The sequence below is a fragment of the Arvicanthis niloticus genome, chromosome 3, assembly GCF_011762505.2.
Source record: "Arvicanthis niloticus isolate mArvNil1 chromosome 3, mArvNil1.pat.X, whole genome shotgun sequence".
In the NCBI taxonomy this organism is placed as follows: domain Eukaryota; kingdom Metazoa; phylum Chordata; class Mammalia; order Rodentia; family Muridae; genus Arvicanthis; species Arvicanthis niloticus.
In genome coordinates, this window is record NC_047660.1 from 49,536,111 (window position 1) to 49,549,799 (window position 13,689).

The 13,689-nt window shown below is 40.3% G+C and overlaps 1 protein-coding gene across 6 annotated transcripts in view; it reads left to right on the forward strand.

Annotated features, from left to right (window-relative positions):
- The window catches only part of Ppp3cc (protein phosphatase 3 catalytic subunit gamma), a 73,749-nt gene that overhangs the window by 42,732 nt on the left and 17,328 nt on the right, over positions 1 to 13,689 (forward strand). For 5 of the 6 annotated variants that reach the window (XM_034497887.2, XM_034497884.2, XM_034497890.1 and 2 more), the window contains exons 5-10: positions 1 to 146; positions 1,933 to 2,072; positions 7,331 to 7,408; positions 7,490 to 7,584; positions 11,580 to 11,705; positions 12,601 to 12,672. In XM_034497887.2, the coding sequence (XP_034353778.1) occupies positions 1 to 146; positions 1,933 to 2,072; positions 7,331 to 7,408; positions 7,490 to 7,584; positions 11,580 to 11,705; positions 12,601 to 12,672 (657 nt within the window). The remainder of the gene's footprint in view (positions 147 to 1,932; positions 2,073 to 7,330; positions 7,409 to 7,489; positions 7,585 to 11,579; positions 11,706 to 12,600; positions 12,673 to 13,689) is intronic. The other variant, XM_034497888.2, reaches the window with a different exon arrangement.

Consider the following 13,689-nt stretch of genomic DNA (forward strand, 5'->3'; position numbering starts at 1 on the left):
GTCGGATCAAGTATTCAGAGATGGTGTATGATGCGTGCATGCACACTTTCGACTGTCTTCCTCTTGCTGCCCTCTTAAACCAGCAGTTTCTCTGTGTACATGGAGGAATGTCTCCTGAAATTACTTGTTTAGACGACATTAGGAAAGTAAGTAACCTTTTACTATTTTCATAGAGTATGTTTTTAAAATTTTTGTTCTTTATCCCAGCCATTGAATATCTACAACATATAGCAATTGCTGAGGTTAAATGAGAATACAGTCAAAGGAAGAAGAACAGAGCTGACTCATGGTCTTGTCATTCAGTGTCAGAGAGCTGCTATGAACACTTGGAGAAACATATTTCTTCTGTCTTTTTTTAAAAATTAAAGTTTTTGTTTTGTTTTGAGACAGGGTTTCTCTCTGTAGCTCTGGCTGTCCTGGAATTGGCTCTGTAGACCAGGCTGGCCTTGAACTCTCAGAGATCCGCCTGCCTCTGCTTCCTCTGCCCCTCTGCCCCTCTGCCCCTCTGCCCCTCTGCCCCTCTGCCCCTCTGCCCCTCTGCCCCTCTGCCCCTCTGCCCCTCTGCCCCTCTGCCCCTCTGCCCCTCTGCTCCTCTGCCCCTCTGCCCCTCTGCCCCTCTGCCCCTCTGCCCCTCTGCCCCTCTGCCCCTCTGCCCCTGCGTGCTAGGATTGAAAGCATGCACTTCCACTGCTTGGCCTTAAAATGAAATCTTAATATCTAAATGCATACTATCCTTAGGGTATAACTCTAAAACTTGAAAAAACATATCTGTATATTTTAAACGAGGTCTCTCTGCAAAGCCCAGGCTAGTCGTGAACTCAAGACAGTCCTGCCTCATCCACTAAAAGGGTATAATTACTGGACTTGTGCCACCATGCCCAGCTCTAAAACTTTAAACTATGTTCCAGTGTGCGATGAAAGAACATCAATGTGGAGCCTTGGCCAGGCCCCTTAACCTTTGAATATATTCTTTTTGAAAATGAGGAAGTTTAAGTAAGTGCCGGGAGCTCTGTCAGCTATGAGGTGCATTGACGCTAACATCCTAAATGATAGGGGTCAGCTGCTCCATTTGCCTTACAAGGTGATTATTTCCAAGATTCTGTGTCTTCATGGCTGAGGAAAAAGGAACAGCCCTGTGCACTCATATCTCCTCACCTTCATCTCCTCTGTTGCCACACAGAGATACAAACACAGGGTTTCCTTGCGCTCACAGGGGTCTCCCCAGTAAGAGGTACACCTGTGTGCTGGCCTTTCTCCTTTAGGAGATTTCGTATTTAACCACTGTGAGTAGGCTGTAGTAAAAAAGCTCCCCTCTCACTCAGCAGAAGCCCTCTTCTTGACTCTCAGATGTTCTGGTGTGTTCAAAAACAATCATTTATATTCTTTGATTTTTTTTTGTGTGTTTTTAATTAAAGCATCAGTAACTTAAAAAGTAAGTTAATGGCAAATATTAAAATGTCACCACTGCATAGAATGGAAAGAATAAAAGGCCTTTTACAGAAGAAAACATCTCCATTGGAACGAAGTGAGCAGTGGACAGGATGACTGCAGGCGTCCCTGCTCTGAAGCTCTGCTTCCCTCCAGGCTCCCTGCTCTCCTGTAGCACTGCTTCCCATAGAAAATTAAAGTTAACTTTAGTCTTCAAAATTTTTTGTGGCAGCTAATTTTACATTTGAATTAAACAAATGCTGCACTAGATTAGCATAGAAGGAGAGGCCCTTTTCTACAGGACTCTTAGATGACAGAGACCGGACACTTATACACGTTTATTGCCAAAGTCTCATTTTCTCAAGGGACCGTCCTCAGGGCTCACTGCCGCATCTGCAGTGCTTTTCTGTAAGGAGAAGGGGACTTTTGATCTGCTGCTTCCAAGAGCCTTTTACTTTCCTGATTTTTTTCTTCTTTTTCTTTTGGCCCTTGTGTGTCTTCTAGTTAGATAGGTTTACTGAACCTCCTGCTTTTGGGCCAGTGTGTGACCTGCTTTGGTCTGATCCCTTAGAGGATTATGGCAGCGAGAAGACCCTGGAGCACTATACCCACAACACTGTCCGAGGCTGCTCCTACTTCTTCAGGTAAGCTGAGAAAACAATGAAATAAATTGGGATCATTTTCTTTTTTAAGTTTTTCTTTAATTACATATGTGGCTGTGCACATGAGTGCAGGTGCACCGAGAGACTAGAGACATAAGATGCCTTGGAGCTGGAATTATACACAGTGGTGAACCACACAGTGTGGATGCTGGGAATTGAATTTAGATCTTCTACAATAGCACATACTCTTAACCACTGAGGCATCTTTCCATCCCACTGTGATCCATTTAATGGAATTATTCTTTTTTAATTATTTTATTTTTTGTCTGTATGAATGTCAGACATGAATACCTGCATGTCTGTCTATGTATGAAGTGTGTGCCTGGTGCCCTCTAAAGTTAGAAGAGGGTATTATATCCTCTAGAACTGGAATCGTGGAACCACCATGTGGATGCTAAGAACTGAACCTGGGTCCTCTATAAGAGTGTCAGTGTTCTTTCTTTTTTAAAGATATTTATTTATTTTATGTATATGAGTACATTATTGCTCTCTTCAGACAAATCAGAAGAGGGCATTGGATCTCATTACAGATGGTTGTGAGCCACCATGTGGTTGCTGGGAATTGAACTCAGGACCTCTGGAAGAACAATCAGTGCTCTTAACTGCTGAGCCATCTCTCCAGCCCCATGTCAGTGTTCTTAACCACTGAACCATCTCTCAGATCCTGGTTTTATGAAATTAATCTTTATGTCTTTTTGAGATAGGGTTTCTTTGTGTAATCCTGGCTATCCTGGAACTTGCTCTGTAGACCAAGCTGGCCTTGAATTCAGAAATCTACTCACCTCTGCCTCTGCTTCCTGAGTGTTGGAAATAAAGGCGTGTGCCACCATGCCTGGTTTTATGAAATTTTTCTTAATGGCTTAGGCCTCAAACATGTAGTAGAGACCTCTGTTCAGGCTCATTCTCTATGTTCTTATTTCTCTTTTTATTCTCTCCTCTGTCTCTCACCTCCTTCTCCCCTTCCTTTCATTTTGGTGTTGGGGAGCAAACCCAGGACCTTACAGATCCTGGGCAAGTACTTTTCAATTCCTTAATAGCAAAAAACCCTTAATATGTTCTTAGACATGAGATAATAAGAAATACAGATTAGTGAACATAGTTAAAACTTCTCCCAATATCTCACTGATAGAAGCTCTAAATGATTTATTATTTGTTTCTAGATATCATCTAGATACTTCCTAAAGATCTGATTTATTTTTATGTGTGTAGATGCTTTGCCTGTCTGTGTGTATGTAAACTACATGTGTGCCTGGTGCTTGTGGAGACCAGAAGTGGGCATCAGATCCTTTGGAACTGGTAATTACAGATGATTATGAGGCATGGGGGTGGGGGGCTGCAAACCAAACCTGGGTCCTCTGCAAGAACAGGAAGTGCTCTTTAGCACTGAGCATGTCTCTAATCCCTCATCTATCTATCTATCTATCTATCTATCTATCTATCTATCTATCTATCTATCTTTTCCCTGTCCCTCCCTCTCTAATTATATATCTTATATATAATATAATAATATAATATATAATAGTATTTATATATATATATACACATATATATATAATTTCCATTAAAAAAAAAAAAACCTGGATACTGAGCAGGCATGGTGGTGCACACCTTTAATCCCAGTATTTGAGAAACAGAGGCAGGCTGCTCAATGTGAGTCCAAGGCCAGCCTTAACTACATAGTGGGTACCAAACCAGCCAAGGCTACTGTCTTAGGGTTACTGTTGCTGTGACAAAACACTATGACTGAAAAGCAAGTTGGGGAGGAAAAGGTTTATTTGGCTTAAAGGAACTGAGCCAGGGCTGGAACCTGGAGGCAGCTGATGGAGAGGCCATGGAGGATGCTGCTTACTGGCTTGCTCCCAGCTTTTGGAACTTCTGCTATAGACAAAACAAACAAACCAACCAACCAACCAAAACAAAACAGGACACTGATCTAAGCCTAGGACTTTCCCTGGAAGTTATTGTCCTAAAGCTCACATGTGAGCTCTTGGTGTGGTTTGCCAAGCCAAAAACAAAAACAAAAAAAAACAAAAACAAAAAACAAACAAACAAAACCAGTAGAGAAAATAGAGACATTTGAAATCTAAATTAATTTTAATTTTAGTGTTTTATCATGACAAATAATGCATTTATTTAGTTATTTTAAAACCTTGCTAATTGGCTAATATAATACAGTAATTAAATGATACATATGTATAAAAGAAGCCTTTATTTGCCTCTAAATATTTTTTAAAATAATCGTTTTGAATTCTATTCTGCCACCTATCTTTTTAGTGACTGATTTACTGAAACAATTTAACTCTTCCCTCTTATGATATTGCTTAAGGACTTAGCATTATTGGCCAAATGTTACTTGTTACAGTTCCTGTGGTCACTTGCCAGCATCTCTTACAGCACAGGCTTTCCACCCAGAAACCCTCCTGACACTTGGCTTGTGGAGTGCAGCCCTCTGCAGGCTTACCTGCGTTCACTGCAGCCCAGGCAGTCCTCACAGAGCTCTTACAGCATTCGCAGACACGCTTGGTCTGAGCCAGCCCATACGTTAGAAGTCATGTGCTGACTTTTGTTTTTAGTCTTTTTTCTTTTGTGTTTTATGTGGGTGAGTGTTTTGCTCACATTTATGTTTCTGTGCCATGTGTCTTCCTGGTATCTGTGGAGGCCAGAAGAAAGCATCAGACACCCTGGAACTGGAATTATGGATGTGGGTGCTAAGAACCAAACCCAGATCTTCTGCAAGAGCAGCAACTGCTCTTAACTGCTGAGCATCTCTTTAGCCCTGTCTTGCAGTTTTGTTTCTGTTTTTGCACTTTTTTTGTCAGGAGTCTTTTTCAGTGTTGACAATGGTATCATGCAAGTGCTGCCCAGTGTCCGTGAGCACAAGCAGGCTGTAATGTAACTTACAGAGATTTGTCAAGTATAAATTGTGTTCCTGGCCATGAGTTCAACGCTGATGATTCAATTGTACATTTACATAAAATGTCATTATGCAGGAAAACATCTGAAACACTTAAGTGGTTGATTAAAATATGGCCAGAGGCTCCTAGGAATTTTAAACCTCATACAGACTCCAGAAACAATGTCTCATGGCATGGCTCCTTGGTCGTGGGCTTTACCAGGATTCCACAGCCTCCTACATCATTCCTAAGGCCTTCACAAAACTGCTTCACAGTCTATGAATGGCTGACAGATAAAGAGGAGACTTCCTGTTCTGAAATTATGATAATGTTATATATGGTTGATGTTAAAATTATACATCTTCCACTGAGCATAGTGAAAAACAAGGTTGCCTCTTTTTCCTCAGACAGGATCCTATGCATCCCGGCTGGTCTCAAACTTACTATGTAAGAAAAGATAGCCTTGGACTTCTGATTCTTGTGTCTCAGCTCCCAGGTACTGGGGCTGTACGCATGTGCAGCATCCCTAGAACATGGTTGCAGGGGTTGAACCTGGGACTCTGTGTGCTACGTAAACACTGTGCCAGCTTAGTTATAGCCCAACTCAAGACAGAGATGCTTTTTAAAAGATAATTAATTAACATCTACAAACTCTCACAATAGTTTTATATTCTCTAGTTCTTCCTGTTTGTCATCCAGAAAAGTTTTTAAAGGGGGGGGGGGGTGTGTGGGATGGGGCTGGAGAGATGGCTCAGAGGTTAAGAACACTGACTGCTCTCCCAGAGGTCCTGAGTTCAATTCCCAGCAACTACATGGTAGCTCATGACCATCTGTAATGGGATCCAATACCCTCTTCTGGTGTATGAAGACAGCTACAGTGTATTCATCATATAAAATAAATAAATAAAATTTTTAAAAAAGAAGACCATTTTAGGAGTATATGCAGATATCATTAGAGTATGGTGGCCTATAATATTTATATCGACTCCTGAGATAGCCGTGCACAATATTATCTTGCTATTGATATTACATATAAAGTTATAAGTAGCCGGGCAGTGGTGGCACACGCCTTTAATCCCAGCACTTGGGAGGCAGAGGCAGGTGGATTTCTGAGTTCGAGGCCAGCCTGGTCTTCAGAGTGAGTTCCAGGACAGCCAGGGCTACACAGAGAAACCCTGTCTCAAAAACCAAAAAAAAAAAAAATAAATAAAAAATAAAAATAAAAAATATATATATATATGTATATTTATAAGTAGATTCTTTTAATTTTTCTAAAGGTTTGATGATTTAAGAAAATCATGCACTAATTTTGTAGCACTTACTGTATACACATATATGCATACATGGAGTTGTGATACATTTTCATATCAAAATACCAAAATTTTGATTCTAATATTAGTGTTAAGGTAAAATAAATTAAAAGATGGAGAACTGTTTCTCTTCTTCAGGTTTGATAGTAGTGTGAAATAGGAATCCCTGGTTTCTGAGCTTTAAGTAAAAGTTCAGTGGTAGGGCTGAGGAGATGGTTCCATGGTTAAGAGGACTTGACTTTCTTCCAGAGGACTTGGGTGTAGGCATTTTATTGTTCACGGTGTGAAGATTATCCTTGTATTATTCAAATGCTGATTTCTCTGCCTTTTGAAGTTGTGGCATTTAATGCTTATTGTAAGAATCTTCTCCTGCCCCCAAGTTGTGTAAAATTGCTCCTTATTTATTCTCTAGTTTGTCAATAAAAACTGATCAGCCAATGGTTGAGCAGAGGAGAGAATGGGGCTGGACTTCTGATGCCAGCCAGAGGAGGAGGGGGTAAAGGGAGATGGGAGGTAGGATTCACTGTGGAGGTGGAGGAGACCTTGCCTGCACACTGAGCAGAGAGAGTCAGAGCAGCACTAAAATTCGACCGAGTATCTGAGGACTCTGGCTGGGAGGTAGCCAGATTATTTTAGAGGATTCAAATAGATTAATATTGCTCAGCTATTGTGCTGTAAAGCTTGATTAAACAAATCTTATAGTCTCTGTCTCTTTTATTTGGAAACTACACAAGATAAAGAAAAAATTATCACTTTTAAAATTGCTCTAACACCTAGGTTCCATTCCTAGCACTCATGGTGGTTCATAATTGTCTGTAACTCCAGATTCATGGGATCTGCCACCTTTCTTTGGCCTCTGTGGGAATGAGGCCCTCAAATGGTACACATACATACAAGCAGGCAGAATCCTCATGGGCATAAAGTAAATCTTTAAAAAACTGCATAGTCCGTAGTATCTGTAATCATAAAACAACTCTCAGATTGGGTTTTCTCTTTCTTCCTAGTAACACTTAGGTTCTTTCATTTTCTTTTTCAGTTACCCTGCAGTGTGTGAGTTTTTACAGAACAACAGTTTATTATCCATAATCAGAGCCCACGAAGCCCAGGATGCTGGGTAAGCTGCATTTAGACTCTCGTCTTCATGCAGAGGTTTACTTTAGTGTAAAGATGCCTGACCTCACATCTCTTTTTCCAGGTACCGAATGTACAGGAAGAACCAAGCCACCGGCTTTCCATCACTTATTACAATTTTCTCTGCCCCCAATTACCTAGATGTCTATAACAATAAAGGTAAGGAAGCCCAGCAGTATCTGAGTATGAATTGTTAGGAACTGTGAGCACTACTTTAATTTTGTGTTTTATTTTTATTATTGTATTCATTTGCTTATTTTTATTTTTTGGTTCTGTGGATTGCACCCAGGAGCTTGTGTTTGTGAAGCAGGCACTCTACCCCTGGGCTATATCCTGAACACCTATTTTTAAGTACAAAATTTCAGTCAGAGAAGAAGATTTTGGGTAAGGGATGTGACTTTGTAGCAAAGCATGTGTTTAGTATGGGAAAGGCCTTAGCCCCAGTCTCTGATATCTTACTTTGCTCTGCACCCAGCTCCACAAGATCCCAACATCTCCCCCTCTCTCTCACCCCACTCCTCTTTTCGTTTGTTCTGTTTTGAGACAAGGTTTTGCTATGTAATGCAGACTGGCTTTGAACTTGGGGTCCTCATCCTTCATCTCCCAATTGATAGTGTTACAGGTATGCACTACAGGCCTAGATAAAGAGGGATCTTATTAGAAAAAAGGCCAATACATTTAGAATGTAAGCTGCTGCTTGGCCTTCATCTCCTAAGAGATTGGGTTCTTTGGGAGTATATTTGTTCAGTATTTTAAAATGGGGTCTCACTGTACAACCCAGGTCTGCTTCAAACTCACCATCCTGCTTTGGCCTCCCTAGAGCTGGGATTTAGACATCTACCATCATGTCTGGCACTCCATTAGGTGGTTTGTTTGTTTGTTTGTTTGTTTGGAGACAGGGTGTCTCCATGTAGCCCTGGATATCTTGGAACTCACTCTGTAGAACAGGCTGGCCTCAAACTTGGATATCCACCTACCTCTGCCTCCTAAGTGTTGGGGTTAAAGGCGTGCGCCACCACTGCCCCTGTTTTGTTTAATTTAACTGTGAGATTGAGAACTGGAGGGATGGCTCAGTATTTAAGAGCACTGACTACTCTTTCACAGGACCTAGGTTCAATTCCCACACCCACATGGCAGCATACAATTGCCTGTAACTCTAGTTTCAGGGGATCCAACACATTCACACAGACATACATGCAAGCAAAACAGCAGTGTGCATAAAATTAAAAATAAATAATTTTTAAAAATCTGAGACTGTCCTTCAGTGGTTTGTCTTTTCTCTTTTAATCTTGTGCTCTGCTAGAACCTGTAGTCTTCCTCTTGCTGGGAGATGTTCTGGCACTGAGCTCCACTCCCAGCCGGATCACTCACTATTTAAATGCCTTAGTTAGCTTTCTTAACTGCTCCAGGCTGTTCTCTAATCCTGACTGTCCTACTATGCTCTGCCCCTCCTCTGCTGTGTTCTTACTTCTTTTCCCTAATATTTCATATGTATTAGCAGCTTGGGTTTTTTCTAGTTTCCGTTTTCATCAAGTATACATACTTGCTTTATTATTAAGCATCCTCAAGGATACTTGTGCTCCTATGCCTCATTTTGTGAGGCACATTCTTCCTTCTCCTGTTTTAGCGCCACTGTTGGGATCATCTTTGGAAAGCCCAAGGCTTCAGTGTGCTTAGCTGAAACCTGCACTCACATATGCACTCACTAACACCTTACCAAGAAATACCTTTATTTTATTTTGTTTTGTTTTGTTTATTTATTTTTAAACAGAGTTTCTCAATGCAGCTCTAGCTATCCTGGAAATTACTCTGTAGAGCAGGCTGGCCTTGGACTCATAGAGATCTGCTTGCTGCTAACTTCCCAGTGCTGGGATTAAGGACATGTACCACCACCCAACAGTTTATACATGCCTCTTTAGTTCTGAAGCAGCTCTCACTCCTTCCCCCTCCTATGGCTGCTTTTCGTGTCTTTTCTTTGTTTTCTTACTTTTTTGAAACCTAGGCCAGATGGCATTTGCATTTGCTTTGTTGCCTACAATGACCATGAACTTCTAATCCTCCCGCCTCCATTCCAGAGTACTGGAATTACAGGCATGTGCCATGTCTGATGTATGTGGTGCCAGGCCTCATGCATGCTAGGCAGCGCTCTGCAAGCTGAGCTTCTTTGGAGATCTTTGGGTTCATTGGTACCCAGGTTGTATCTCTGTTCCACTGATGACCTAAAACATCCTTAAATTGGGATTTTTATTCTTATTTCATCTCCCCACTCCCTTATCCCCTGGGAACATACTCCAAAAATTTCTCAAGCTTCCATTTTTAATAATCCACTGATGATTTTTCCTGTGAGTGAGAAAATTATTGATATATTCACTTCAGCTACATAAAGTGCACACAGCATGAAAATAATGGAGGTGTACATGTCAGGTAAAGTTAGGCTTTTCAACAACTGGAAATCCTGTTTTCGTATGCTTTATGGTAGTCTGCCATATACATTTTAGACCATTAGTAACTTAAAGTTTAGAACACCAGTCTATCCCACAGCAAGGAAACAGGGACCCAATGCGACCTTGGTCTGTGATTTCTAGAGAATTGTGTTTCATGTCTCAGTAAGAATAATTAAAAGAAAGCCAGGTGTAGTGGCACACACCTTTATAATCCCAGACCTTGGGAGGAAGGCGGCAAGTGGATTGCTTGAGTTCAAGACTAACCAGTGACTTCCAGACAGCTAGAGCTCTTGGGGGTTGGGGAGAAAAGGGAGAGAGAAGGAGAGAGAAGGAGAGAGGGGGAGAGAGACAGAGAGACACTATGTCTCAAAACAAGAAGTTCTAACTAAACAAAAAAGAATAAATAGTATAAACAATAACAGATGATACAGAATAAGAAACTTTTAAAAATATAAAGAAGCCTTTCTTTTCAGCCCTATCAGCAGTTGCTCTTGGTTGGAGGCTGTCCCTCACCTAAGGCAGGAAGGTGGTGGCTGCAAAGACAGGAAAGTCTCAAGCCAGGCAGTGGTAACACAGGTCTCTAATTCCAGCACTCGGGAGACAGAGGCAGAAGGATCTCTATGAGTTTGAGGCCAGCCTGGTCTACAGAGAAAGTTCAGGACAGCCAGGGGTACAAAGAGAAACTCTGTCTCACTCCCAGTCACAAGTCTCTGGCATTTGTCAACTCTGGCTCCACCTTGTTATAAAAAGTGGAAAGTACATGCTGACATACAGATTCTGAAGATGATCAGACAAAGCCAAGCAAAATTGATTACCTTCAACAAAAACTGCCCAGCTTGAGGAAATCTGAAATAGAATACTGTGCCATGTATTGGCCAAAACTAAAGTGGCAATAATATTGAATTGGGCACAGCATGCAGAAAATACTATAGAGATGCATGCTATGCTGTTGACCAAGGTGATGCTGATATTATCTGAAGCAGCCAGAACAGATTGCTAAATAGTAAACAAGGAAAGGTTTTATTTAATAAAAATTTGCCAGAGCTCACTTTTTAAAAAACTATAAGTAGGTATGCACCTATGTGACATGGTTACTGCTAAATGTTTATAGACACTCTCAGAATGCTGAGACTAGAAGAAACTTTTTTTTTTAAATTGACTGTCAGAAGATTCTACATTCTACCCTTAAACATTAATTATTTTAAATTTTTTATTAAATGATAATAAATTATTTTGCCATTTATTGCACTGTGAGTTGATAAATTCTTGGAGTGTTTATAAAAAGCTTTAGTTCTGGCTCATGACTTGCTAAAGAGTTTCTGTCCATTTGATGGGTGATATTGCTGTTTGCCCTTAGAAGTTGTGATTGTAACTGTTTGGCCGGTAAATGGAAATTACAGGGAGTTTTTCTGTGTTGAATCTGAAGTTTCTTCAGTAGCTAGTGCACAGCAAATCCTTGGTGTTTCAGAGCAGTGTCCTCTGTGCTTTGATGATGTAAACTACCAAGGTGACTTTGTTCCCTGTAATAATTAATCCCCAAGAGAATGAATCCTTTAAATTCTTTAAACTTGTCAGGCTGTCCTGGCTCTGTCCTGAATTTACAAATGGAAAATAAGTCATTGAAAAGCCTGTGTAGTCGTTTCACAGGGACGAAACAGAGCCGCTACACTGTGGCTCCCTGTGTCCACATGTCTTGTGTTTTACTTTTAGCTGCAGTATTGAAATATGAAAACAATGTCATGAACATCAGGCAGTTCAACTGTTCTCCACACCCCTACTGGCTCCCAAACTTCATGGATGTTTTCACGTGGTCTTTGCCTTTTGTTGGAGAAAAAGGTAAGAGAATCCCAGTGTGCATTTGAACTCCAGCTTTCTCCTGACGAGACACCTTTACATTCCCAGAGTTTATCAGAAATGTGTGCTAATTTTGTTTGTTCTCTACAAAGATCTTTAAATTTTTTACTTATAAAAAAATTGACTTACTTGTGTGTGTGCACAATGTGTATGTGTGCAGTAATGGGGGCAGGGCTCTGTTTGTGGAGAGGGCAGAGGACAACCTTGTGGAGTTGGTTTTTCCTTTCACCTTTACATGAGCTTCAGAGATTGAGCTTAGGTCAGGGGTTTACACAGGAACGTCTTGATTCACTGAACCCTAAACAGATTTTTAAATGACATTAATCTGTTTATAAATATTAGTCTATAATGGTTTTTCTTTCTCTGAACTATCAATTTAAGACAACTGTCTTGTGTGATCAATATCTTAAAGTAATGTGGCCACTCTCCTATTTCTTCTATGCATCATCAGTGCTAACAGAATTTAGACTGAATTTGTCGTAGAGTTTTATGTGTACATCTGCACAGGGAGCGGTGCAAACATCAAGCACGGTTACACAACTGAGCTGCAAACAAAACACATCCATAAGTGAGCAGCGCAAACACAAGCCTGTTGGATGTAGGCTTGTTGTGATTTCTTTGTAATGCATATCTGAGCCAAAGGTTCTGAACAACTATCTAATAAAATCAAGTAGTTCTGTGATAGATGCCACAGATTCTTATCTAGCCAGGAGAAGTATGGACAAAAGTTCTCTCTGAACCTTATGGTCTACCCTTGATTCTATCTTTATAGCTAATTATAAGTTGTTTCTGTGGGTGTTTACTTAATGTATTTTAATTTATGCATGTCTGGAAGTGTCCTATTAACTGTGAACACACTGTGTTATTTGCCACTCAGTCACAGAGATGCTGGTCAATATTCTCAACATATGCTCAGATGAAGAAATGTCCTTAGGCGATGACCTAGAAGGTAAACTTCCTCAAATAGAAACTAACGGGTTTGGTTGGGATTTCATTTATTTTGAGTGTTTTTGGTCTTACTAGAGAAAAATTATTTTCATTGTAAAAAAAAGTTTGATAACTATAGGATACCATAAATAGGAAGAAAACAGTCACTGTTGTTCTAACATCTCACATGTCTGCCACTAATGCCTACTTGTAAATTGTCTTTATCTTTACATAGATATTTTTATTCTCATTTTTGTGATTTATAAAAATTAGGTGATATGGTATCATGTCTTCGTATGTACTACTTGTTTTCCTTTGTAGTCTAGTTTTTCATGGTTACATAGTTGTCCATGTTTGTTACTGTGCTAACCAATATCATAGATGGTGTTGAATATTATATTTTCCCCCACAACTTTAGCTTCTAAAACTGCTACAATTTGTCATCAGGCAGTGGAGGCATACACCTTTAATCCCAGTAGGAGGCAGAGGCAGGTGGATTTCTGTGAGTTCAAAGCCAGCCCTGGTCTACAGAGAGCTACATGGAGAAACCTTGTCTTGAAAACCAAACAAAAGCCCTACTGACAATTTCGAGTTTGTATAGATAAATCACTGTTCATTCTATCAACAGTCAGTCTTTGTTATATGCCTGATGTGTGCCAAATATTGTTCATACCTTCTTTCTTAATAAACTTACATTGTACTATAAGAAAGACAAACAAGAAATAAATACAGTGCATGCTACAGAAGAAAGTAATGCAGTATTAGGAACTCTGAGTAACATTTACTTGTTTATTTTTATAGGTTAAATGTCTAGAAACTGCGTATGTATCAGTATTTAAAGCTTAATCTCATACAGATAGCCTTTTAAAGGCTATGTTACTCTGTATCTCTATGTGTGCTGCATAGTTCACAATGCTTTTTCTAGTACTTTTCTTGCTGCAGTTCACACACACACACACACACACACACACACGAGTGCTGTGGCTAGAACCCAGGTATTGTGTGAGCTAGACAAGCGTTTACCACTGAGCTATATCCC